This window comes from Cottoperca gobio, chromosome 1 (genome assembly GCF_900634415.1).
Source record: "Cottoperca gobio chromosome 1, fCotGob3.1, whole genome shotgun sequence".
Taxonomy (NCBI): domain Eukaryota; kingdom Metazoa; phylum Chordata; class Actinopteri; order Perciformes; family Bovichtidae; genus Cottoperca; species Cottoperca gobio.
Window position 1 is genome coordinate 1,862,122 of NC_041355.1, and position 26,438 is coordinate 1,888,559.

Consider the following 26,438-nt stretch of genomic DNA (forward strand, 5'->3'; position numbering starts at 1 on the left):
GAAAATGGCGTTGTAATTATATCTGCGACCAAATCGATCTCTTCTTCTCCTTCAGCCATTGTGGGTTGAAAAAACAGCTTGTAGAAATCTACACACATTAGCTCGTTCAAGGTTGCTAGCTCTGCATAGCTCTGCTTCTCAATAGTCCGTATCCAATCAAAAGATGTGGACGTGCTGACGTTATCGTACGCCTGCTAGCTGGCCCCGGTGCTGCCAACTCGAAATCTGATTGGTTAACGCCACAGTTTAGTTTCCGTTCACTTTAAGCTACAGGTGCCCTGCACTGTTGATTCTGAAGGCCTCAGGGCAGATCTCTTGGACCCTGGCAACACATCATGGCTGAAATATGATTGGATAAAAGCTCCAAATCTCGATCTGAGGCTGGAAGCAGCGCAACCCAGAGGAAAGCTATGAAATGAAGAGAATAGACGATTGGGAATAATTTAATACATATTTGTGGAAAAAATATATCAAAATTAAATTTATATTCTGATGATGTTTAGGCCAGCAGAGAAGGCCTTGCTGGCCCTGACGGTCCACCACTGCTAAAACCCCTCCTAAACACATAGTAATAAAAATCTGCTACAACAACAAATTAGCCAAACATACATAAATAAATCATGGACATTCCACTCGGTAAATCTGAAGCCAAAGGAATAATCAAAAGAAGCATAATTAAGGAGTGGCAACACAGTTGGGGTACAGGAAACACGGGACGACAACTTTACGCATTACAGCGAGAAGTTTTCACAGTGAGGACAGCTGGAAGGAGCACTAAAGAGGAGAACAGCTTAACAAGGCTGAGAGTAGGACATACCAGACTTAATGAAACACTGCACTTCATAAGGAAACCTCCCTCAGGGTTAGGTGAGCACTGTCAAGTAGAGGAATCAGTGGAGCATGTCATTTCTCACTTTCAAAAATACTGTTGAGAACAGGAAACACTAAAAAGTGACATCAGGAAGCTTGGAGGGAAAGAACTGAGTCTTAAACATGTATTGGACATTGGGTTAGGGAGACTAGTCCAATATTTGAAATAAACTGAGCTTATCAATAGAATTTAATTTACAGTGAAGTGTATTATTCTTCGTTTTCTTTTTTTAAGGGGATAGATGATTCTAGTCCACCCTCCAACACAGTAGGTGGCGGTAATTAATTTGAACACTGGTTACAACCCGCCGTAAAACCAACGAAGAAGAAGAAGAAGAAGAAGCCATGCAGCGGAAGTAAACAGTACAGGCACTATTAGCGTTAGCTCAGTTCTCTGGATGTATGAAACTAGCAGGGAGACGATGTTGTAGTCGTTGCGTGGATTAATATTTTACTTCTTGTTAAGCAACAATGTCTTCAGTTGAGTGTTTGAGAGAGTTTGTCAACCAGCGACTAAATGCTGCTGCTGAAGAAATATTCGGAGTTTTCCAAGAAGCTGTCGTCGAGTACGAGGCAGAGATCCATCGTCAGCGCAGACTGCTGGATGTCGTTTGGAAACCGGAAATAAAGTTACACAGGATAGGTGTGTAAAACGTAATAACACAAAACGGTGGAATTGTATGTATATTTAACCCCATGTGTTTTAATAGGATTACGTTACTGGTACTAATGTGCTCGCATGTCTGCAGTAGTATCCTATTCCTTTTGTTCTCTGTCCCTCCAGAGCTCCCACAGCAACATGTCTGTAAGGAGGAGGAGGTCCTCTCTGACCAGCAGCTCTGTATTCAGGAGAGGAACTCCAGTCTGGACCAAGAGGACCCAGAGCCTCCACAGATTAAAGAGGAGCAGGAGGAACTCTGCACCAGTCAGGAGGGAGAGCCGCTTGTACTGAAGCAGGAGACTGATACCTTTATGTTGACTCCTACTGATGAGGAAAGTGACCACCAGCTCCTCTCTCACAACTCTCATGTAGCTGAGAGCCAAGATCAGAAAGGAGGCAAGCATGGAGACTCAGGCTCAACTAGAAATGCAGAGCCAAATCAACAGAGTCACAAAAACATCAAACATCACAAAAGCACAAGTCTCAGTAACAATGTAGACAACCCTATGCACTGTGATACTCACACAGGTAAAAAGCCTTTAAAATGTGACACATGTGGAAAAGACTTTCAGACAAAATCAAAACTAGAAAGTCATCTGAGAATCCACACAGGTGAGAAGCCATTTGCATGCAAAACATGTGGGAAAGCTTTCAGAAATAATAGTCACTTGAAAGACCACATGAAAATCCACACAGGTGAGAAGCCGTTTGCATGCAAAACATGTGGGAAAGTTTTCAGAATTAATAGTAAATTGGTAATCCACATGAGAACCCACACAGGTGAGAGGCCATATTCTTGCAAAACATGTGGGAAAGGATTTACTCAGAAATCAACATTGAACTATCATATAAGAATCCACACAGGTGAGAAACCGTTTGCATGCAAAACATGTGGGAGAGCTTTCAGAAATAATGGTCACTTGAAAGACCACATGAGAATCCACAAAGGAGAGAAGCCATATTCCTGCAACACGTGTGGGAAAAGATTCACTCAGAAATCAACATTGACGTCTCATCAAACAAGAATCCACACAGGTGAGAGACAATCTTCAACTCAACTTCATTTATATTGCGCCTTTCATACATACAGTACATTCATACATAGCGCCAAAAGTGCTTCACAGAGCAAGACTAACACAGCACAGACAAGAAAAACAATGTATGTAACAATAAATGTAATTTAGTATTCTGAAAATAATGAACAAGCTATGCAAACCCCTTCTAAGGTATAACATGGGTCCAAAGGGACCTGAATTTGTTTCCTGTGTTATTTCATTCATGGCTGAGTGATTATTTGCTATAGTTTTGGAAATCAATTTATTTAATCATTTAATATTCCAAGTTTTTATGAAATATCTTGTTTTTGTTTACCACAAATTATTTTCATTCCTCCTTTCTTAATTTATGAACTAAAATAGTTTTTGTATCACTACATCAGGTTTACAGACACGGGTCAAAAATGACTGTGTGTGTAAAGTGTGAGAACAATGAAAAAAAGACATACTATAATAATAATGTTCCATCCATCGTCTACCGCTTATCCGGCATCGGGTCGCAGGGGCAGCAGCTCCAGTAAGGAACCCCAATCTTCCCTTCTCTGGGCCACATCCTCCAGCTCCGACTGGGGGATCCTGAGGCGTTCCCAGGCCAGTGAGGAGATATAATCTCTCCATGAGTCCTAGGGTCTTCTCCCGGGGTCTCCTCCCAGCTGGACGTGCCTGGAACACCTCCCTAGGGAGGTGCCCAGGGTGGCATCCTTACTAGATGCCCGAACCACCTCAACTGGCTCCTTTCAACGTAAAGGAGCAGCGGCTCTACTCCGAGTTTCTCACGGATGGCTGAGCTTCTCACCCTATCTCTAAGAGAGACGCCAGCCACCCAGAAAACCCATTTTGGCCGCTTGTACCCTGTGATCTCGTTCTTTCGGTCATGACCCAGCCTTCATGACCATAGGTGAGGGTAGGAACGAAGATCGACCGGTATATTGAGAGCTTTGCTTTCTGGCTCAGCTCTCTTTTCGTCACAACAGTGCGGTAAAGTGACTGTAGTACCGCCCCCGCTGCTCCTGATTCTCCAGGCCAATCTCTCGCTCCATCGTCCCCTCACTCGCGAACAAGACCCCAAGGTACTTGAACTCCTTCACTTGGGGTAATGGCTCATTCCCTACACGGAGTAGGCAATCCACCGGTTTCCTGCTGAGAGCCATGGCCTCAGATTTTGAGGTGCTGATCCTCATCCCAACCGCTTCACACTCTGCTGCGAACCGATCCAGTGACTGTTGTAGGTCACAGACCGATGATGCCATAAGGACCGCATCATCTGCAAAGAGCAGCGATGAGATCCTCAGGTCACCGAACTGCAACCCCTCTCCTCCACGACTACGCCTCGATATCCTATCCATGAAAATCACGAACAGGATTGGTGATAAAGCGCATCCCTGGCGGAGGCCAACATTCACTGGGAACGAGTCCGACTTACTGCCGAGTATCCGGACACAATTCTCGCTTTGGGCGTACAGGGATTGGATGGCCCTCAGAAGTGACCCCCTCACCCCCTCTGGACGGATCTCATCAACCCCTGCGGCTTTGCCACTGTGGAGTTGTCTGACTACCTCAGTGACTTCCAACAGGGAAATTGACGATCCCCAATCAGTTTCCAGCTCTGCCTCTACCATAGAGGTGTGTTAGTCAGATTCAGGAGTTCCTCAAAGTGCTCATTCCACCGGCCAATAACCTTCTCAGTCAAAGTAAGCAGGGTCCCACCCTTGCTGTACACAGCTTGGATGGTTCCTCGCTTCCCCCTCCTGAGGTGCCGGATGGTTTTCCAGAAGCACCTTGGTGCTGACAGAAAGTCCTTCTCCATAGCTTCTCCGAACTCATCCCACACCCACTGCTTTACCTCTGCAGCCCTTCGAGTCCGTCGGTACCCTGCAACTGTTTCCGGAGTCCTCCCGGATAACATAACCTGGAAGCACTCCTTCTTCAGTCGCCGGAGGTGTGAGTTGAAGATTTTCCGGACACGGGCTTCTTCCAGACGTTCCCAGTTCCTCCGCACTACCCGTTTGGGATTACCAGTTCTGTCCAGACTCTTCCCCCATCCCAGCAAGACTACTGAGTTCCCTACTGGACCCCCCTGCAGGGCTCCATTCAGGGTCTCCAAGAAGGCCGAATACTCCGAACTGCGGTCTGGGATTTAGGCACAACAGTCAGAGTTTTCCCCCCCCATAACCCGAAGGCAGTAGGGAGGCGACCCTCTTGTCCACCGGGGTAAACTCCAACGTAGCGGCGCTCAGCCGGGGGCTATTGAGTATCCCCACCCCGGCCCGACGCCTCACAACTTGGGCAACTCCGGAGAAGAATAGAGTCCAACCCCTATCCAGGAGTTTGGTTCCAAGACTGTGCGTAGAGGTAAGTCCCACCAGATCCAACTGGTAGCGCTCCACCTCCCGCACTAGTTCCGGCTCCTTCCCCAACAGAGAGGTGACGGTCCACGCCTCTGCTGCCCGGGTCTGGTCCGTCGAGGTCCCTGACCATCACTGCCACATCTATCCTTTGCCCCTGTAATGTGCTTTTGGAGGTGGGGCGTGCCGCCTCCATGCGCCTCTTCATATGTGGCATGATAAGTTCTTTGCCCAGCTCCTTGATGAATAGCCGCCGTGCATTGGTCACACCACCCATGTAATCAGGGTGTTGTGCAGTGAAGTTGGTGTAGGCATTGAAGGTGGCAACATCCAGCACATTGTGCCAGAGCACCATGGGCCACCTCTGTTTTCTCCGCTTACATGTGTAGGTGCGAACCATCTGCTCCATTGTGCCCACTCCTGGTTTGTTTGTTATGGTACTGGATCACTTCTGGTTTCTTCTTCACACTGTTGTCATCCACTGCTGTGTCATCATGCATGGTGCTCAGGAGGATAACAGCCTTCCCCTTCTTCTGCAATTAGATCACCATGTTGCCACTGAATCCAAATTCTGAGCTATGCTTCTCCCTCGATTTGGATGGCTTTGTGGTGGTGATGACGACCTAGTGGTCTAGTGGTATAGTGGTATGCCTTCCAAACAGGATGAGAAGGCTGAGAGTTCAATACCAGGGCTGCCACCATTGTGCCCCTAAGCAAGGTACTTCACCCTGAGCTGCTCCAGGGAGACTGTCCCTGTAGATTAGTTCACTGTAAATCACTCTGGATAAGAGCGTCTGCTAAATGACTAATAATAAAAATGACTGGTGGTATGTTCGCCTTGTTCTGGCGAAGAGTCCCCACAATGTTCAGGAGCTTCTGAGCTAGATGGATACTGGTGTAGAAGTTGTCCATTGTTATTGTCATATGTGAGGCATGTATGCGCATGGAGGGCACGCCCCACCTCCAAAAGCACATTAAATATGTGGGCTGAAAAGAACAAACGCAGCCATTTCCAGCTACATGAGGAACAAGTGAAGAGGAAGATCTGCACGGCTGCCAAAGACCGAAAAGGTGCAACAGCCCCGTGAAGGAGCACAAACATGTGACTGTCATCTGTGAGGCATGTGTGCACTGAGATGGCAGTTTGAGCTGTACCCATATGTTTTTATTTAATCAGTTTTCTTTTATTCATTCACCACAGTTCACTACAGATACTCTTACAGTTCAATATCTCAGTGTTATCGGCTGTATGATGTATGTTATGTGCGAGTGTGACAAAGTGACAAAGATTTCAAATATTAAATATGTTTGGTCCAAATCACTGCTATAATTATTTTTAAACATTATTATTATTATTGTATGTCTTTTTTTCATTGTTATCACACTTTACACACATGAGTCATTTTTGACCCGTGTCTGTAAACCTGATGTAGTAATACAAAAACTATTTTAGTTGATAAATTAATAAAGGGAATGAAAATAATTCAAAAAGTAAGAATTTGTGATCAAAAACAAATTAATTGAGGAATTCCCGGAATTCTGAATGATTAAAGTAATTTATTGCAAAGATATTTACAGTTAAAACTCACTCGGGTCTATTGGACCCATATTGTGCATTACAGGGGTAAAATAAATTAAATTCACCTGAATAAAAAGCACAAAAGATAAAATTAGTATGAAAAACTAATTTTAAGACTTCAAAACTAAAGGGAAAAATGACAAGGCACCTTAATGTTGGAAAACATTTTGAAAATATTTCCGATATGATAGTCACTTGACTGTCCATCATGAGAACGCACACATGTGAAGCCTTTTACATGGAAAACATGTGGAAGAGATTTCATAATGTGGCTTGTTGGTTCACATGAGCTGTGTACTACTTTTATAAGTTTGATGAACAAACAGAGGAATTAGATTTATATATAATTCCATGTGCTTAAATATAAATTGGTATTAATTTGCTCCATTGCGGCATTTTGTTATTTTGCCACCACAGTAGTATCCTATTCCCTTTGTTCTCTGTCCCTCCAGAGCTCCCACAGCAACATGTCTGTAAGGATCAGGAGGTTCTCTCTGACCAGCAGCTCTGTATTCAGGAGAGGAACTCCAGTCTGGACCAAGAGGACCCAGAGCCTCCACAGATTAAAGAGGAGCAGGAGGAACTCTGCACCAGTCAGGAGGGAGAGCAGCTTGTACTGAAGCAGGAGACTGATACCTTTATGTTGACTCCTACTGATGAGGAAAGTGACCACCAGCTCCTCTCTCACAACTCTCATGTAGCTGAGAGCCAAGATCAGAAAGGAGGCAAGCATGGAGACTCAGGATCAACTAGAACTGCAGAGCCAAGTCAACAGAGTCTACATCACGAAAGCACAAGTCACAGTAACAATGTAGACAACCCTCACCTGTCAGAGATGCACTGTGATACTCACACAGGTGAACAGCCTTTCAAATGTGACACATGTGGAAAATACTTTCAGAAGAAATCATCAGTAGAGAGACATCTGATAATCCACACAGGAGAGAAGCCGTTTGCATGCAAAACATGTGGGAAAAGATTTACTCAGAAATCAACATTGGACTTTCATATAAGAATCCACACAGGTGAGAAGCCGTTTGAATGCAAAACATGTGGGAGAGATTTCACAAAAAATACTCACTTGACACGCCACACGAGAATCCACACAGGTGAGAAGCCATATTCTTGTAAAACATGCAAAAGAAAATTCCAGCGTAATGATAACTTGAAAGCCCACATGAGAACGCACATGGGGGAAATCGATGCATCACTGCAGCACAGAGGTTCCAGAGATTAAAGAGTAACAGGAGGAACTAAAAGGAGTTTGACACTCCTGACTTCAGGGTTACACTCTGTAATAAGTGTTGGATCATACACTATTTCTACACACTACCTCAACAATGAGGTCACTGAGGTTATTTCTTCGTTAGAGGAAGATTGTCCGTCTGTTTTGTGGTAGTGGATTGCAATGGGATAGTGCTTGATCACCTGAACGTACAGGTGTAAATGCAGCTGTGATGGAGGACATGGCTGGTGGGATGCTGGGCTTCAGAAGCTTGTGCGTAATGCATACTGGTTGTGCTGCCTATTTCTATGTTTATAGAGTTGGGACATGTTTTTTGGCTCAGTGAGCGCTCCTTAGTTTGTTGGTTTGCTGGGGGCGTGTCAGAGTGAGCGCTCACTTGTCTGCGAGGATCTTTGTAAACGGAGCATGGAGATCAACGCCAACACGTGGAGCAGAGACGCCATGTAAACTGTGTTCGTGTCTGTGATGCTTGAGCCATGGAGACTATTTGTCCGTGAGTTATTCATGTGCAATTTGGATGTATTATGTGCAGAATGTTTGAAGTTTGTAACTTTTGGTCTTAAGCTAGTTTAATGTGTGCTCATTTAGCTAATGGTGATCTGTGCTATTTCTAGCTAATAGTGATGCTAATGATAGCTAATTCTTTTAATAGTAGTATGTGTGTCGTTTGTACAGTGCTACTTATATGTTATGTAAAGCCTGCATACTTATGTGTTTTATTTCTGTATTGTTACAGTTTTACAAACTAAAAGAAGAACAGTAAAGTCAAGAAAGCAAACCTTGCATCTTTATTGGAGGACTTTTGAATGTTAGCTAACTGTTTAGCTACGCATAGGGATACACGCTGTAAGGGCAGAATAGTAAAAAGACAAGAGTATGGCGGGTAGTACACTACACAGCCAACATGAGTCTACGCTCAGGGAAAAACTAATAATCAAGACACCACTACGCACAAAGAAGCAAGTGGAGAACAGCAAGCAGAGACTGTGGATCAAACAGCCAAGTGGCAAGAACATCCTCAAGCCTCTGATGCTAAGTCCTATTCATCCAGAGCAGCATCTAGATCGTCTCAGCGATCATCAGCAACAAGTTAGTCAGCCACGAATGCCAAGGCACAAGCAGCTCTTGCTCAATTAGCTTATGCTGAACAAGAAGCCGACGTGATGAAACAGAGGGCAGACCTGGAAGCTGGCATTCTAAAGCAAAAGGCTGACTTTGACGCCAGTCTACATCTGCTCCAGTGCCAAAGAGCTGAAGCTGAAGCTATAGCTTATGAAGAAGCAGATGCTGAAAGCGTGAAGTTAAGTGGAGAACCCATTGTTGAAGGTGAGCGCTTCGGTGTAGTCCAACGCACTTCCAAATATGTTCAAGTGCAGTCTCAGTACACCTGTTTCGGAACGCATCCTACACAGGAGCCTACACAGGAGCCTACACAGGAGCCTTCACAGGAGACTCCAGAAGAATCTTCAGAGGGTCAAGAAATGGTGACAAATGTTGAACCACAGGTGCCAATGGAGATGGAAGTGGTGGAAGAACCAGTTGTTGAGGAATTAGCTGTCATAGTGGAACCAGAGCCTGAACTAGAAGAAGTTGTTTCACAAGAGATTTTAGGAGAACCTCCCTGCTCACCTGCCGCCCTGCCGATACAACCCCCACTCTCTCCTTTTCCACGCAGAGGACAAAGGAGAGCCCGCCGCTGCAGTTCTAACCCCCTCAATGCTCCTGACTCAGAAAATTAGTGCAGTTTCAGCACCTCCTGGAAACTTCGATACGGCTCAGTGCTCAGAAAACAATGGAAGCAAGTTCAGTGCCTTGCTGACACCTTTTGGAAGAGATGGAAAGGAGAGTATCTGTCTACTCTGCAGAGCCGCAGAAAGTGGACGCAAGACAAGCCGAACGTCAAAGAAGGAGACGTCGTCCTTCTCAAAGACAGTCAAGCCCATAGGATCAGACTGTAACAGAAATGGTTGTCCTTCTTGCAGAGTCTTAGAGAAAGAACTCTTAATATGTTGTTTTCAGAGGACATTCCCCTTCAAGTTCAATTGTATTTGTCGTGATATAATGTTATTATATCAAGCGGGGAGTGTGCTGCCTATTTCTATGTTTTATAGAGTTGGGACACGTTTTTTGGCTCAGAGTGAGCGCTCCTTGGTTTGTTGGTTTGCTGGGGGCGTGTCAGAGTAAGCGCTCTCTGCTCTGCGAGGATCTTTGTAAACGGAGCATGGAGATCAACACCAACATGTGGAGCAGAGACGCCATGTAAACTGTGTTCGTGTCTGTGATGCTTGAGCCATGGAGACTATTTGTCCGTGAGTTATTCATGTGCAATTTGGATGTATTATGTGCCGAATGTTTGAAGTTTGTAACTTTTGGTCTGAAGCTAGTTTAATGTGTGCTCATTTAGCTAATGGTGATCTGTGCTATTTCTAGCTAATAGTGATGCTAATGATAGCTAATTCTTTTAATAGTAGTATGTGTGTCGTTTGTACAGTGCTACTTATATGTTATGTAAAGCCTGCATACTTATGTGTTTTATTTCTGTATTGTTACAGTTTTACAAACTAAAAGAAGAACAGTAAAGTCAAGAAAGCAAACCTTGCATCTTTATTGGAGGACTTTTGAATGTTAGCTAACTGTCTAGCTACCCATAGGGATACGAAGCTGTAAGGGCAGAATACTGGTACATGCAGGCAGTCCCTGCACGGCTCCGCAAGCAGGAGAACTCAGCTTTAGGATTCAGGGGGATCTATTGGCAGAAATGGAATATAGTAATCATAACTATGTTTTCTTTCGTCTATAATCACCTGAAACTAAGAATCATTGTGTTTTCATTAGATTAGAACGAGCCCTTCATATCTACATGAGGAGCGTGTCCTCTTCCACTGAGACCACCATGTTGCCTCTTTAGTATCCCAGAACAGACAAACCTAACTCTGGCTCTAGAAAGGGTCTTTCCTGTTTTTACGTTACCGGAAGCCACTGTAGGTTCTCTCAACACTTGGAAAAGGAGGTGAGCGGAGGAGTATTCAGTTAGTTGCACCTGCAACCTCACCGCTAGATGCCACTAAATCCTACACACTGGACCTTTTTAAGGGGAAAGTTAACATAACTGACAATGATGAACAAACTGTTAACCAGATGAATGTTACTGCATTGCGTTGTATTTCATGCCAAGTAATTACAATAAATGAATTTACTTCCCTTAAAGATCTCCTTTATATCTCTCGCCTAATTTCTATTTCAGTTCTCTTGTATTTAAGTTATTTTATACATAGAAATACACAATCAAAGAAGTTTCAACTACACGGGCCATGTAAGTACTGGCTGCATATGTATGTACAGAGAAATGAGCTAAAATGGTAATTCAGCTTCACCAGCAACAGCATGCTGATGGACCAGCATCATTAATGGGAACTAGTTGGTAGACCAGCACCGCTGGTTGAGAGAGGCTGATTAATTTTTTTATTTGGATGCAAACAGCCTTTGAAAAAATAAGAAGACATCCAAAATGACATGTTTGTAATGTATGTCCCTTGAGGTATAACATTAATTAATATATCATTTAGTTTTATTCTAGAAAACCTAATAATTATTTTTTTCTCCCCTGACATATTGTTCATTGCTCTTGTGTGCAGACTTACATTTTGAAAAATAATCTGTCTTTGTTTTTTTTTAATATAAACTGCTCTCCCAAAATAAGGAATACAATAAATAAATGTGTATATTGGTAGAGTTTCTCTTTAGTAACAGAAGAAGAAATGATATGGTCCTCCGCTGGGTGGCAGTGTGCGCGTTGAGGATGTGCAACTCGTCTTCCGGTTTGATTTCGTCGAAGAAGAAAATGACTCAATGGACGTAATGACCTAAACAAACGTGTTTTTATCACATATGAGGGAAAACCTTTGGGATTAAAACGTTCCGTGTTATTGTCTCGTCGTCTATTGATATACAGTTTCAGAAACTGTCGTAAACATTTGCGAAGCTGGACCGCTCCCCAGCTAGCTGACGCTAGCTCGGTGAATGAAGCTGACATGTTGACTCAGAGATGTTTTCGGTGTCTGACAGCGGTGAGAAACAGTCGAGTTAAACTCCAGCTGAACGATACAAGATGCTGCTCCACTGCTCAGGGTGACGTGAGGGTCAGGTTTGCACCCAGCCCGACAGGTAATGTCCTCAACCTCAATTCATTTGTGTTAAAATGCCTGTGCGAAAAGCGTACATCCTGGTGTAGTGGTCAGGCTTCCATAGAGATCACCAGAAGGTTGTGAGTTCAATACCAGGAGCTGCCGCCATTGTGCCCCATGAGCAAGGCACTTAACCCTGAGTTGCTCCAGGGGGACTCTGTAGTTAGTTCACTGTAAGTCTCTCTGGATAAGAGCGTCTGCTAAATGACTAATGTAATGTAAAACAAGGACACAATATTGTCATTATGTATGTACAGTAATATGTAATTCAGGGAGCCTCCTTCAACAGACAGCCCTTGAAGTCAGCGCCTCTGTTGTACATAGAGTGGGTGTACCTGCAGGATATATATATATATAACATAGGTGTTTTTAATGGAAGACATTTTGACATGTCACAGGTGTAAATAATCAAGATCATTTAGCTGCTTCAGTTTCAGGGTCCTGCTATTGTTCACACTGTCACACAGTGAGCCATGATTAATGTTATTAGTAACACCAGTTGCTTCTCCTACTATGACAAATCTACATTTCTGTTGTGTAAAAGGGCCTATTCAGTTCACGTTAAAGTGTCTCTTTATTATTATGTCTGGTCTAACGATATGTTATTCTGTGCTGCAGGTTTCTTACACCTCGGAGGCCTCCGAACGGCTCTCTACAATTACATCTTTGCCAAGAAGTATGGAGGCTCATTCGTCCTGCGACTTGAGGACACTGATCGGAGCAGGCTGGTACCAGGAGCTGCAGAGTCCATAGAGGACATGCTGGAGTGGGCCGGTAGGAAACACTGTGCTAGAGTTGTGTGGCCGTGTTGTCGTGTCATTTCTAACTTCAATACCTTGAAAAGTATTGTTATTTAATACCACTGGGAAAATTGACACATTGAGGGCATATCATTTCAGACTTTTATTGAAAGATACATATAACAAGGCTCTAACATGAGAATGAAAACTTTTATTTTCTTATCAAGTAGCAGAGATCAGCAGAATGACTAGTAAACACTCACAACAGTTAAAAACGTTTTACATTAATGACAACTACCCTTCTCGAGGTAGTGCACATGTGTCAAAGTCTCTGAGATTGTCATACATTTATAAGGTAATAAAGTGAAAGACAAAGTGTGTGTGTGTGTGTGTGGACTTTCTGTCTGAGACAAGAGAGAGAGCGAGTGTGTAGATGGTAGCAGGTTATTGAAATGAGTATTGAAAGTGTTTCAAACATTCAGAATCGATATGAATCGGAGAAAAAAAAGCAAAACCACTGAATAACATCCCTTCAGTTGTTCTTTGGATTATACCTAAGCGCCCTCTCCCCTCCAGGTGTACCTCCAGATGAGAGTCCTCGTCGAGGTGGGTCGGTGGGTCCGTACATGCAGTCTCAGAGACTGGACCTCTACAGTCAGACAGCCCAGCAGCTTGTCGACAGCCATCACGCCTACTACTGTTTCTGCAGCTCTCAGAGACTCGAGCTGCTCAAGAAAGAAGCTTTAAGGAGCGGACAGACACCGAGGTGGCTTGATAACATGAATGCACACGCGATTCATTTCTCTTTATCATATTCTCACAGACCTCAGGAAGTCTTTCTCAGATGTAAGGCATCGGCTGCGTTTCTTTCTCTCCCCCAGGTATGATAACCGGTGTCGTCACATTCGGGCCGAGCAGGTCCAGGAGAAACTGGCTCGGGGAGTTCCACATGTGATCCGGTTTCGTCTGGAAGAGGGTGTCGAGCCTTTTCAGGATCTGATCTTTGGACGGAGTCATCATGACGTGGCCCAGGTCAGAGTTGTAGTGTTTCAGATGGATTAACACTAAACGATGCAAACGTGGCTAATGGGGCCAAATATTTGGATTCACAACATGTTTTTATCTAAATAAATATTCTGCTTCAATTCATATTTGGTTGCGTTTAACCTTTTGAAAAAACAACATTTTCACTGCATTAAAAGAACTGTTGACATCATAAAGCACGACTACAGACATTTGAAGCTTCATTCATAAACCTCAATAGAAGCTTTGAATGACAGTCGGTACAGCTGAAGGGGGTAGACAGATGAACTTTTGTTATCCTCCTTTTCTAGGTGGAGGGCGACCCTGTAGTGATAAAAGCAGATGGTTTCCCCACCTACCACCTTGCTAACATAGTAGATGATCATCACATGAGGATCAGCCACGTGCTGCGGGGGTCCGAGTGGCTCATCTCCACCTCCAAACATCTCCTCATGTACCGTGCTCTTGGATGGCAGCCGCCCACCTTCGCACATCTGCCGCTGCTGTTGAACAAAGATGGCAAGAAGCTGTCCAAGAGGCAGGGCGATATATTCATCGAAGGCTACCAGAGAGACGGCGTGCTGCCGGAGGCTCTGCTGGACATCACAACCAACTGTGGCTCAGGATTCAACAGTGAGTGACGGAGGAGATATCGGAGAGGGAATAAAGAGGAACAATTAGAAACCGCATTTTAATTGCGCGCATATAGTGCATTTAAAATGACATCTGAAAACGTAAAACGGTGCTGTTGATGTCATGCTTCTAAATAGTTAATGTTGCTTTACAGCCAATCGAATTGGACGCAGGATAGATGAACTGATCTCTGAGTTTAATCCTTCAAAGATCACAACACATTCTGCTCTGTTAGACCTGGAAAAACTACCAGAGTTCAACAGGTGAGTCGGATCGCTTTGTCTCTGTTGTACTTCCATGTTCTTCTTTTCTGGCTTCGAGTGTATATTTCAGACTTTCAGCCACACTGTGTCGCTCTGTGGATATGTCTGTTGGTCAGTGAAATATCCTGACGGTTATATTAAATGAATCATCATCATTGATTCTCAGAAGATGAGCTGTTTTGATTGATGATACCCTCGACTTCTCATCTAGTGCCACCAGGTCAAATCTCCCATCAGCCTCAGCTCTACATCGAATTTAAAGGAACAGTTAAACATTTCTTGCTGAAAGTTAGATGTAAAGTAAACATGATGCTACAGCCATCACACGTTTATCTTAAGACAACTAGCCTGACTAACAACATCTGCCTCCCGGCTCCTCTGACTCTCACTACTTCACATGTTCCATTTCGTTTGTTATATCCACGTACAAATCAAAGTGTAAAAACAACGTTGTGGGTTGACAGCGGGTTATGTGCAGGACTTTATCTTGGCCGGGGCAGGGACTTCCTGAAGTCTTGTAATCTCTTTGAGATTGCCACCAACAGAGACTTCAGGAAGTCACAGCACCAGCCAAGACATACCAGACATATTGTGGTTTGTGAGAGATATTTCCTGCTGTTTTCAGTATTTCTGCTAAGCTAAGCTAAGCTAATCGGCTGCTAGCTGTAGCTTCATATTTACCAGACAGGTATGAGTGGGATCAATCTTCTCATCTACCGCTCTGCAAATATAAAATATATTTTTCATCCATATTTCATTCTAGCATGTGTAGACTCTTATTCCCTTATAAAGGTCATAATTCATGAATCCGTAATCTCTCTGATTGTGGCAGAGTTCATCTGCAACGCCGTATTGAAGATGAGGAGCAGTGTGATCTGCTGATAAAAGATCTGCAGGGACAGATCCTGCAGGCCTGCGCAGCAGAGATCCACGATGAACAAGTACTGCAGGCGGATTATATCAGGCGGGTGCTACACCTTCGTAAGGTAACTCCATACTCACGAATATGTATTCCCACCATGTCACCGTGTGCTCATACATGCACGTATTTTAACTAGAGAGCAAATTCACATCGCACTAGTTCCCAAGACGAGCTGCTCGTCGAAAATCATCATATTGATACTGAACTTGTACGGTTTGTACTTCCCTGTTTAAATAAAGGTTATAATATGATACGGTACCTGTAAGCATTGTGAGTCTTAGCACAGGCTAACAAAGTATAGTGTATATATGACATATAGTAGATGCAGGTAACGTCTGTGTTTGTCCCCTTGGTGGTGCTGCTGTGTTTATTTTCAGTTCAGCAGAAACTCAGGCCGATAAATTACTTTAAATGTTCAGTTGTTTCATTCTTTTAATTTATTAGGATCCACATGAGCAGCTGCTCTTCTTCCTGGTGTCCACAGCAAACACAATAATATATTAATTGTAGTACATAATCACAACAACAACAACAACGTAACACAGGTACGAGGTGTAGTCAGTAACTCCTCTAGAGTGTATATTAAATATAATCATCTATATACACAAAAGCTACATCGTAGTTGTTGACAATCTTCCTCCTCCAACAATGCAACATGCAGTTTACTTAAGACATAAAGATAAAGCAGAATGTAAATAATGAAACAGTTATTGCTGCTAAAAAGTATTAAATGTATTAAATGTTCAGTATTTCCTCAATCACCTCCTATTTAGACTTTTTAACCCATTATCTCTTCCAGCAGACAAACTGTGGCTTCTACTGTTGTTGCTGAATACTGCTTCCGTGCGTCTGCACTAATACTGAAACTATTCACTTCCTCTCTCTGCAGGGTCACATTTCCTCCCTGAAGGAGCTCGCAAGTCCTGCTTACTATTACCTGTGGATCCGTCCTTCCGTCTCCAGCCAGCAGGTGGCAGCGATCACTGCAGAGGCCGAGCACATAGCTTCATTAGTGCTCAAGTATGTAGCATTAATAACTCTCCAACTGCACGTTCCACTAAACCTTACAACTAGAGGAATGTGATCATTTGTGTGTGTGTGTGTGTGTGTGTGTGTGTGTGTTGCAGGTTGATGGCTGAGAGAAGTGAGGAGCTGAAAGTGGATCAAATCAATAAAGATCTGAAGACTCTGGTTAAGCAAACGAAAAGCAACCAGAAAAGAGAAGTGATGAAGCTTCTACGTCTGGCTCTCAGTGGACTGCAGGTGAAGACTGATAGCAACACAAACGTTACAGGCTTTTCTGCCTGAAAGGGTTTTAGCCGAGGTAGTGACTTCAAACTATCTTTAAACCGGAGCTTCACCGCCAGTTATGTTTAATCCCCACAGTATCTTCATACAGTTATCTAATTTAAATCTTGGGAATTTAGTCGCTCATCGTCATACTTCTCCAGCATTAGACACTCTCTAATCCTGAACCCCCGTTAGGAGCACAAAGTAACACTACAAGCTGCACTCTGAGGTAACAAATTAAAATGTTTGTTTGTCCTTCGCCTTATATTTGCCTACCGCAAGAACACCACCTGCACATAACTATTTTAATTTTGACTCTGAGGAACTGATAACATCCTTCAATCATTTTTGACCGCTCACTTGCAATTTTCATTTCTGCAATTGTGTTTTTTAAACTCCAAATCAGCAACTTCAATCGTTTCTGGCTGTAATCCAGAAAAAGACTCTGTAATCTTTGCTGAACTGTTTTTTTTTTTTAAATGTATTTCTGTCCCTTGCATGACTAAGCTAAACTCTAAAATAGCACATTTACAATGATCGTAATAATTAAAGCCTCAGAAGTCTTACAGTGACGCATTCACCACAGTAACCCTGCAGATATTCAGAGAGGAAATATGGAAAGAGGAAGTAGATTGCGATTGCTTTTCACAGTTTCCTGTCTGTTTTCTTACTGCATGGTTTGATTGCATTACTTCACTGATCCTCTGTTTGTCCTCTGAACCTGCAGCAAGGGCCCAGCATAGCAGAGATGATGGTGTCTTTGGGGCCCGCAGAGGTCAGCCATCGTTTCCAGAACCTTCTGTTGCTTTCAGAGACGAGTTGAAGCCTGGACAGCCTCACTAACACCTGAAGAAGCTGCTGCTAAAGACGTGTGTGTTGAGAGTTACATGTAACCACCTGGCGCTTCTGCCAAAGCTAACTGGGGTATGTTTAAAATGAACTGCACCCCAGTGACTTGAGTTAACTTGGATAATACTTGAATTATTCTAAATATTTTTATAAAAGAGATTAAAAATTCTCACATGGTGTGTGTGTTTTTATGTATTCACTTTTGTGAGACTTTACTGGACCAGGTGACCCAAGGATGGGAAGTACCGCGGTATTTTTATGCAAATGTTATCGTCTCCTGATATCACAGACTATGTTACTCCTGCGTTTAAACTACATTCATTTTACCCTTTCAGTCTATCCAACCTGTCATAAATGGCCCATTTATTTTCATATTTACATCATATTTTGTAAACTCAGCAAATGCTTTGTATGTAAAATCCTTACATCCTTATGTTCAACCATTAACTACTAACTAAAGTTAACAAATATAAATATTTGCATCTGAAATGTATCAGAATTCGATTTATTGCCAAAGGGAGAAATCTAAATAAATATTCTGTAAAAAACTATTATAAAATCAAAACATATGTACAAGAAACATAAATACACAAAAGGGAAATAAGATATGTACAGTATACTGTATTTAAAAGTGGAAGAGCTGTGAAGTTTTAAATGTGGTAGTATTGTGCAGGAACATGCAAAGATTGTCAGAGGAATGTGCAAAAGTTCACAGTACAGAGTATGAGGAAGAGTATGAGGAAGAGTATGAAGATATATATGATCACAAAGATGTGCGTTAATGTAACGCATAGTGTCTGGTAGGAGATACGAGTCTGTGTCTAGAATCCCCAAGTAAAATAATACTTAATTAAATGCACTTAGTATAATACTATATTATCATTTTAAATATTATATTTTATTTAATACTATTTAAATATACTTATACATATATACTTGTAAATACATATATTTGTATATATACATATACTTAATGTGCTTAGTTACATTCCCCCACTGCAGTATCTAGTGCTTGTATATATAGTGGGGGGGGGGGGGGGGGTGTAATATGATTTGGTTGGTGTGTGTGGAGTGTGACTGCCTGGGCGTGAGTGTCACATGCCACCACAGACAGGCGGCAGTTTGACACCTCCGCTTCCCGCAGATCGACGCTCACAGACGGCCAGTAAACATCTGTAGACCCGCAGGAGACGGACGGCAATGGCGACCGGTGACAACCAGGCAACTTTTGAGTCATGGCTCAGTAAGTAAACGGGGAGAATATAGAAAAGTTTATTTTTTAGTTGCTTAAGTTTTAGCTAACGTATCTTATTATCTGACCTAAATAACGCTGCGTTGTTTGCTCACGCGACAACAACGGCCGGCTCGTGCCGCCAGTTGGACTTAATTTGCAGTAACGTCTCGTTATATTTACGGTAAAAAAAAATGAATGTGTGAATTTTTCTAACTTTTAATAATATAAGTTTGTGCAGAAAGTATCAGTTGGAACAGGAAGTTGTTTAGACCGAAGGTGCGCGTGCCGAACGAGAGTCTGCGCTCCTGCAGTGCACGCGCTTTGTGGCAGAAGATTTTGTGTTTTTTTCTTCAGTAGCTCGAGGAAGTTTTCAGATGTTTAAAAGTTAGATTCAAGTTAAAGACCTGCATTTAAACATACTGAAATGTACTGCATCTTCATAGTAAACTATAACTCCATTCAACAGAAACATATAAATAAGTACCAATATCTTAAAATAGAAGTAAAAGTCCAGCCTACTAACTGTAATACTGAAGTGATAGAGTGGGTAATCGGATTGTAGATTGGCACAACATTAATCTACAACATTTTTCATGATCGACTATCCTATTGCAAAGATTTCTGGTCCATTGGTTGCAAAACAAGCAATTTAAAAAGGTTTTGGAAGTCATGATGGCAGTTCCACGTCTTTATACTTAGTACAACATGTTTTTCTGTGTGGGTCTGTCTTTAATTTTCACTTCCTCATTAAATTGTATAATTTTTGGCATATATTTGTTGTTTTTGATCTAATTATGGCACATTATGTTTAACCTGTTTATCTGCTGTGCGTGTTCCAGACCAGGCCACAGACCCAAACAATGAGGAAGACAGATGGGACTGCATCCAGAGCTTCTACCAGCTCGTCGACCAAGAGACTGATGGGTAAACTGAACACAATCTGTGCTTATAATCAAAACCTTTCCTTATTTTTACCTACTTTATGTGATGCGTGCACTTTCAGATTATCTTCAGGTTTTAAACCTGAGCTGAAGTTGTCAATGGAGGCCATCTGCATCTAGAAGTCACTTCATGCAATTGTGATGTTTGAGAAAGAGTTTCTTCACATCCATGTTGTGCAAGAGGAAGGATGAAGTCTGCAGCACCTTTTCCCCTTTTGACCCTTTTCCTAATCTTAATATCACCGTGTTATCATGGTAAATGTAACGTAAGCAAGCATGGATGGAAAAGTAAAAGTGTTTTAGGTTGTTATCCGTTTCTATTAGCTGAACTCAATCATAGCCATGTGTGAATAGTACCTTTTTTAAATGTCGGCCTCGCATGTTCTTCGCTCACGGTCTTCTCAGGCATTTTAATGTGACTTTACATTTTCTGCTTTCAGGCCACAGGTAGCCATTCGCCTCCTCGCGCATAAAATCCAGTCGCCACAGGAGAAAGAGTCTCTGCAGGCTCTCACTGTAAGCAATCAGATTCTTCATGTCTATATATACAATACATAGTTTATTAAATATTCAGTGCCCAGAAGCAAAGAGCAACTGCTTGTGTCATATTTAAACAATACATTTAACAAGTCAGTTGCTAAACGTTGGGTAACTGTTGACATACAGAATACATGTGTTTTTATTCAATGCATTTCTCACATGGTATTTATCATTGCACCTTTATAGTTCATTGAAAAACAAGAGTCTTCGTTTAAACCCTGGGGGAGGGCGGTCCTGTGAAGAAAATATGTGACTAACTTTCATCACATGGCCAAAGTGACATGAGGGATTTAATCTGCATTTTGAATCTGCTGTGACCGCACACGGTTTGTCGTCCACACATCAGAAAGTGTTTCACTGTAAAATGTCATTTCGGGAAGCTTCTCAAGGTTCATGTGCCTCATGTCATGTGACATTTAAAGGTGGTTAACCGCGGAAACATGCAATAACCAATCTGTTCTGTCTCTTTGTTGTGTAAGAACAAAGATTTGTCTTTCAGTTTCTCTTGAAAAATGCAACCAGGTTATGATTTTTTTCTGACTTGGTGCTTTCCAGGTTCTCGAGGCATGTATGAACAACTGTGGAAAGAGGTTTCACAGCGAGGCTGCCAAGTTTCGCTTTCTCAATGAACTCATCAAGCTCTTAACACCAAAGGTAATCATGGAGAGATGGGTAGTTCCCAATGTATGTACCAATCCCACTTATAACATCTAAAATCAAGAGTTATAAATTGTGTCTGCTCTGAGTTAATACAGCCCATATTTATCTAAATATTCCAATTTTTATACTCATAAATATAATAATAATAATAATAATAACCTTTATTTATAGAGCACTTTTTAAAACCTAAGTTATAACTTCATACAAGACCGCAAGGAAAATCAACAAATAGTAAAATAGATAAAAAAAATATACAATATATATATATATATATATATATAGTACTATAAAAAATAAAAATAAATAAGAGAAATCTATTGGGAAATATAGAACACAAGCGTTAAGAAGGATCGACACTGATGAGACCGACCTGGTTGATCTTTTCTGAGCAGTACTTTGGCGCCTGGACTCCACAGAACGTTAAAGACCGAGTGACGGAGATCCTCTACGGCTGGACTCTTTGGCTTAAAGAAGAACCCAAGATCCTCCAAGCTTACAGCATGCTGAAGAAACAAGGTCTGGATGCAACATGCACTCTTAAACTCTCGAGACTCTGAGCAACACTTTTATAATCACATGATATATTCGGTGTTTACAGATGTATAAAAGTGTCATTTGTTGTTTAGTATTTTGCACCGAAGCTTCATTCATAACGTTGACATTCAAATTCTAAATCAACATTTGAATGCTGCACATGTTTGAACCTGGTATTTCTGCTCAGTTGCAGATAAAGATTATGCTAAACTTATATTATTAATATGTTTACTATTTGGCTGCGTAGGATTGTTATAAAATCTGTTAATAAAAAAACCTCAATAGAAGCTTTGAATGTACAACAATAAAGGGACCTTTGGGACAGCCCTTAGTTTTAGAATAAAACTTCTTTTTGTTATTTCAGGTATCGTGAAGAAAGATCCCAAACTGCCAGACACAGTCATCATGGCACCTCCAACGCAAAGAACCACAGAATCTGTTTTCGACCAGGAGGACAAGGCCACGGTGAGTGTTTAATATCTTCTAATGTAACGTTAAGTTTCATCCCACTAAAGATGTCTTTCTGTATCATCAGCTGTTAGCCAGATTATTGAAAAGTGCTCGTCCTGAAGACCTGGAAACTGCCAACAGACTCATTAAAAGCACCATCAAAGAGGTGAGCCGTGCTGCTGCTGATGATCTTTGCATGCATGCATTTATAAATTGTTTGAGTTTGATATTCATTTCTTAATGTGTGTGTGTGTGTGTGTGTGTGTGTGTGTGTTTTAGGAGCAGGAGAAGGCAGAGAAAGTGTCAAAGCGTGAGTGTACTCTGCAGGAGGTGGAGAGCAGCACCAAACAGCTCAGAGAGCTACTTCACCAACACACGATCACCGGAGCTTTGGTGCAGCCGAGCGACGACGTGAAGGTACGTCGGACATTATCCACTAAATGTAGTTTTCATCACAATTATATGTTATCCACATTATCATCCGTGTGAATCTGGTTCAACACTCTTTTAGTACAGCTGATGTGTGAAGTTTAAGGCAAGAAAGTGACATTAAAGCAGCTTGTGTGGAAGTGTAATCAACACTTGATCCCCCCCCTCCTCCCCACTGCAGGCCGTGTACGAGCGCTGTGATCGACTGAGGCCCAGATTGTTCCGTCTGGCCAGCGACACGATGGACGACGACGCAGCTCTGGTGCAGATCCTGGCGGCTAACGACGAGCTAACACTTGTGGTAAACGCTTACAAGAACCGAGCGGGAAAGAGAGAAGTTAACGGTGGAAGTGAGGAAGGTCAAAATAAAGGTAGGCCTAATTCTTTACAACCTGTTTTTCTTTCAGTCGTCCCCGTGGAGTGAAACCGTTGACCTTGTGTTTGATCCTGTTTGTTCTTGTTCCTCCAGCTCCAAAGAGTCCCAGAGAGATTAAAAGCTACCACCTCATTGACCTGTCAGCACTGGACTCTCCACAGACGCAGCGAAGAGCTGATTCAACACCATCCTCGAATCCTCCCATGTTTTCCTCTCCTCCTGAAAGCACCTTCCACTCAGTGGCTGAACAGGACTTAAATGAATTAGGTAGGCCTACATGTGTACGTACATGTGTCCTCCCTCACACTGATGTTTCATGATGTAATGATGTTCTGTCCTGTGCTTACAGAGTTAGATAATCTGCTCTCCAAACGGACTCACGAGACTTCAAGGTCGTATTCTGAAGAACTGCTGCAGGTGAGGCGCCGACGTAAAGATTTAAAGGTGCTATTATATTTATTTTGAGTGTTTAACACAGTTTTTTATTTTCTGTCAGTTTAATGGAGAGGTGCAGATGAAAAATGCTGAGCAGAACGGGGGTACGGTGTTGAGAGCCCGTGGATGTGGGGGGAGCAGTGCCACACAAAATGGGACTAACATTTGGTAAGGATGGAGGACAGAAAGAAACGCTTTGGATGCAGCAGTTTAATAAAGGTTTTCCTTTATTAATTATAATGTATAGTGTTTCTCAAAGTGTTTTCAATAATGTACCCCCTTTGAAATATTTAAGGACCCCCTGGCCGTCCCTCTGACGTCCTTATTATTTCTAAAATGACTGATTGATGATCTCTTCTTTCTCTCAGGTCTCACAATCGACAGTTTTCAGACTCAGGATCATCGTCCAAGTCGCAGAAACGACTCAGTGAAATGTCGAGATCTCCAGAGAAAGTAGAGGAGAGCTCGTTCACCCCACAACTACTGAAGAACATCTTGGTTCCAATGGAGACCATCAAATCCAGTATGTTTATAGGGAAAACATCTGTGCTATAACACAATGCTATTATGTTCTGATGTACGTGTTTATTTCCCTGGATATCGTGTCTAAATGTTGTTTTCTTGTTATTTGTAGGTGATCTCGAGCCGATCCCTTTATACGATCAGGGCGGCGTCCACGTCTCTCTCCATTTTGCCAAAGACTCTGCGCCGGGTCATCCAGGTGTCGCCGTGGTCGTCACCTCCACCGTGAACACATCTGTCCTCGCTGTGAAAGACTTCCTGTTTCAAGCTGCTGTTCCCAAGGTAGAAGAAACATAATGTCAAAATAACATAAAGTACGAGTTTTGTTTTTTAAATAAAGTGTCACCTGTACCAGACAGTGGTAGAGATTAGGAATGCATATTTAAACTCGTCAAAGGTTTAAGTACTTTGCTGTTCCAATTGATGATCCAATGATTAACATGTTTGGAACGTCAACAATTTATCAGAAATCAGAAACATTTGCATAAAGTATACTGTACGTCAAGAATCACAAATATAAAATCGAAATTTACAACATAAAACGTGAAGAACATTAAAACTAGGACCACACCCATATTCACACAAACACACACACACACACACACACACACACACACACACACACACACACACACACACACACAGCCAGTAAACACCGATGATCAGCCCCACGTGAAGATTATAAATCAGTGTTTTCTGATCAGAGTTTCAGCAGTTTGGTTGAATTTTGGTGTTCTTGCCCTGCTGACTGACTGACAGGCATTACACAGGAGTAAATGCAATACACAATGTAAAGAATACATTATAACAAGAAATATGCCAAACTACTACAACTAAGATATGAACAGTAGAGATCGTATGGACCCAGATTAGAGGTGAAATACTGCCCCATATTTCTTTGGAGCAGGTAGCTCGGGATACACATTGAACCTTTAAAGATCACCAGAGGCTCAGAGAACTTTTCACATCTTCTAGATTGAACAATTGACAGATGAGTTGATCAATCATGCAAAGAGTTTATCTGTTGTAGTCGTGTACATTTCTTCTGTTCTACTCTCGCATGTTCTTCTGGTTAGAAAAGAATCCAGGACAGTATCAGTGTTTAAGTTCATCGTGCCACTGGCGCCCCCTCCTGGAGAAAAGCATCCACTTCACATTTTCCTGACTCTTTGTGTAAACATGCTCATTCCCCCACACATTCCACATTCCCCATAGTTTAGCAGTGTTTCCAGTAATGAGTTGAATGTCCAGTTAATTGTCAGTTTATTACCTGTCCTACAGAACATGTTGGTGAAGCTACAGCCTGCCTCGAGGACACACCTACCTCCTTACAACCCTCTCCTGCCTCCGCCTGCCATCTCCCAGGTCCTCCTATTGGCTAATCCTCAGAAGGTGAGTTTGAGGAGCGCTGTTAAATTACATTTACGTATTAGTGACCAATCTAAGACCTACTTCACGGTTACTTATCCTCAACCTTCAAAAGTTACAGGACAAAATGTAATGTTTGTTGTTATAGCGCCACCCTCTGGCCAAATGATGCTACTTTCGACGAAATACAGCTAGCCTAAACTAGGGACGTGACGAGAGCGATGGTGAAGTTTAGCGTTATAATGTGAAGGGTTCAAATGTAATCTTGTAAAATGAAGTTTGAAGATGTTTTCACTGCAGTATAAAATAGATATTGGAGAGGAAATGATGAGCTGTTAAACGTCCTAATAGTTTAATAAAGGAGTGTATGGGATGTTTTGTTGTCATGGAATTTCACTGGTATGGCAATTCTGGTTTCTTAGCTTTTAGAATTGATCTAAAATGTTACGTAGAGAAGAATATTCCTGTGCATGAAACGAAAGATGCAGATAAACATCTTATTCTGAATTAGAAACAATACTGTCCAAAGTATAGTTAATGTTAACTTTGCATAAAATAAGAAGACTGCACAACGGAGCACGTATTCATTTATATGTCTGATATGTTTCCCTCTTCTCTTTAGCGGAAGCTGCGTCTACGCTACAAGCTGACCCTGACACATGGAGACAAACATCTGAACGAGACCGGAGAGATTGAGAACTTTCCTGACTGGACCTCTTTGATCGGCCACTGAAAAACTTCTGAGACTCGGATTAAAAAAAACACAAAACTCTGGAGCGGAAATCTTGATCCTTAAAGCCGAGCGAGAAAAGCTCAACACAAAGGTGGGAACCTTGTGACGACGCCTCTCGAGGTAAACGAAGAAGCACAACAGGAAGATATCAAGTCTGTATTTTCAGTGTTTTCTGATGCAATAATGATGAAATAATCTCAAAGATCTCTATTACTCTAAAAAGGTGAGTAAACTCTAGTTCACACGTACAAATGTTAACAGTTCAGGGGTGTACGGTACGTCCATCTTTGTTCCTGATTCAGGTTCTCAGTATTCTGCTGTATTCTGTCGTTAAAGAGCAGATAATAAAGTTCACTGTTCCCACGTGACTGCGGACATGTAGCTGTTACATGTCTGCTTATGAAAACTGGTATTTCCCAGTGTTCCTTAAGATGGCAGATGTTGTGTTTTTATTTTGTATTTATTTTAAGGATGTAAATGTGAGAGAAACCTTTGAGAAAAAGATTTGTATGCATTTTGTTGGATAATAAAACTGATGAATGAAATGTTGTATCTT

General features: G+C 42.2%; 3 protein-coding genes across 4 annotated transcripts; all 3 read left to right on the forward strand.

Moving 5' to 3' along the window:
- Positions 1 to 1,203: 1,203 nt before the first annotated feature.
- On the forward strand, positions 1,204 to 7,325 carry LOC115007046 (zinc finger protein 420-like). Its single transcript, XM_029429721.1, has 4 exons — positions 1,204 to 1,513; positions 1,655 to 2,566; positions 6,963 to 7,019; positions 7,303 to 7,325. Exons 1-4 carry the CDS (start codon positions 1,342 to 1,344, stop codon positions 7,323 to 7,325), a joined length of 1,164 nt encoding a protein of 387 aa, XP_029285581.1. The 5' UTR covers positions 1,204 to 1,341.
- Positions 7,326 to 11,528: 4,203 nt separating this feature from the next.
- On the forward strand, positions 11,529 to 17,829 carry ears2 (glutamyl-tRNA synthetase 2, mitochondrial). 2 transcript variants are annotated; one of them, XM_029425446.1, is made up of 10 exons: positions 11,529 to 11,920; positions 12,559 to 12,714; positions 13,257 to 13,446; positions 13,562 to 13,712; positions 14,015 to 14,336; positions 14,491 to 14,599; positions 15,432 to 15,585; positions 16,411 to 16,541; positions 16,649 to 16,784; positions 17,539 to 17,829. In XM_029425446.1, the coding sequence occupies exons 1-10, from the start codon at positions 11,788 to 11,790 to the stop codon at positions 17,632 to 17,634; spliced, it is 1,578 nt and encodes a 525-aa protein (XP_029281306.1). In that variant the 5' UTR covers positions 11,529 to 11,787; the 3' UTR covers positions 17,635 to 17,829. The 2 variants fall into 2 exon arrangements, with proteins under 2 accessions (XP_029281306.1, XP_029281383.1); XM_029425523.1 differs by lacking the exon at positions 11,529 to 11,920 and adding an exon at positions 12,063 to 12,113.
- LOC115027163 (ADP-ribosylation factor-binding protein GGA3-like) lies at positions 17,717 to 26,432 on the forward strand. The gene is made up of 17 exons (XM_029460314.1): positions 17,717 to 17,735; positions 18,805 to 18,903; positions 19,734 to 19,818; positions 20,276 to 20,351; positions 20,931 to 21,029; positions 21,428 to 21,551; positions 21,934 to 22,034; positions 22,105 to 22,185; positions 22,299 to 22,436; positions 22,630 to 22,819; positions 22,918 to 23,091; positions 23,174 to 23,241; positions 23,321 to 23,427; positions 23,628 to 23,782; positions 23,894 to 24,063; positions 25,063 to 25,173; positions 25,772 to 26,432. Exons 2-17 carry the CDS (start codon positions 18,861 to 18,863, stop codon positions 25,880 to 25,882), a joined length of 1,833 nt encoding a protein of 610 aa, XP_029316174.1. The 5' UTR covers positions 17,717 to 17,735; positions 18,805 to 18,860; the 3' UTR covers positions 25,883 to 26,432.
- The last annotated feature ends 6 nt before the right edge of the window (positions 26,433 to 26,438 follow it).

Coding starts and splice junctions, on each gene's coding strand:
- LOC115007046 (XM_029429721.1), top strand. CDS start 1,342: ATGTCTTCAGTTGAGTGTTTGAGAGAGTTTGTCAACCAGCGACTAAAT. Junction 2,567..6,962: donor TCAAACAAGAATCCACACAG/GTGAGAGACAAT, acceptor CTGTCCCTCCAG/AGCTCCCACAGCAACATGTC. Junction 7,020..7,302: donor TCTCTCTGACCAGCAGCTCT/GTATTCAGGAGA, acceptor ACATCACGAAAG/CACAAGTCACAGTAACAATG.
- ears2 (XM_029425446.1), top strand. CDS start 11,788: ATGTTGACTCAGAGATGTTTTCGGTGTCTGACAGCGGTGAGAAACAGT. Junction 13,713..14,014: donor GTCATCATGACGTGGCCCAG/GTCAGAGTTGTA, acceptor CTCCTTTTCTAG/GTGGAGGGCGACCCTGTAGT. Junction 16,542..16,648: donor ATAGCTTCATTAGTGCTCAA/GTATGTAGCATT, acceptor TGTGTGTTGCAG/GTTGATGGCTGAGAGAAGTG.
- LOC115027163 (XM_029460314.1), top strand. CDS start 18,861: ATGGCGACCGGTGACAACCAGGCAACTTTTGAGTCATGGCTCA. Junction 20,352..20,930: donor AGTCTCTGCAGGCTCTCACT/GTAAGCAATCAG, acceptor GGTGCTTTCCAG/GTTCTCGAGGCATGTATGAA. Junction 25,174..25,771: donor TATTGGCTAATCCTCAGAAG/GTGAGTTTGAGG, acceptor TCTTCTCTTTAG/CGGAAGCTGCGTCTACGCTA.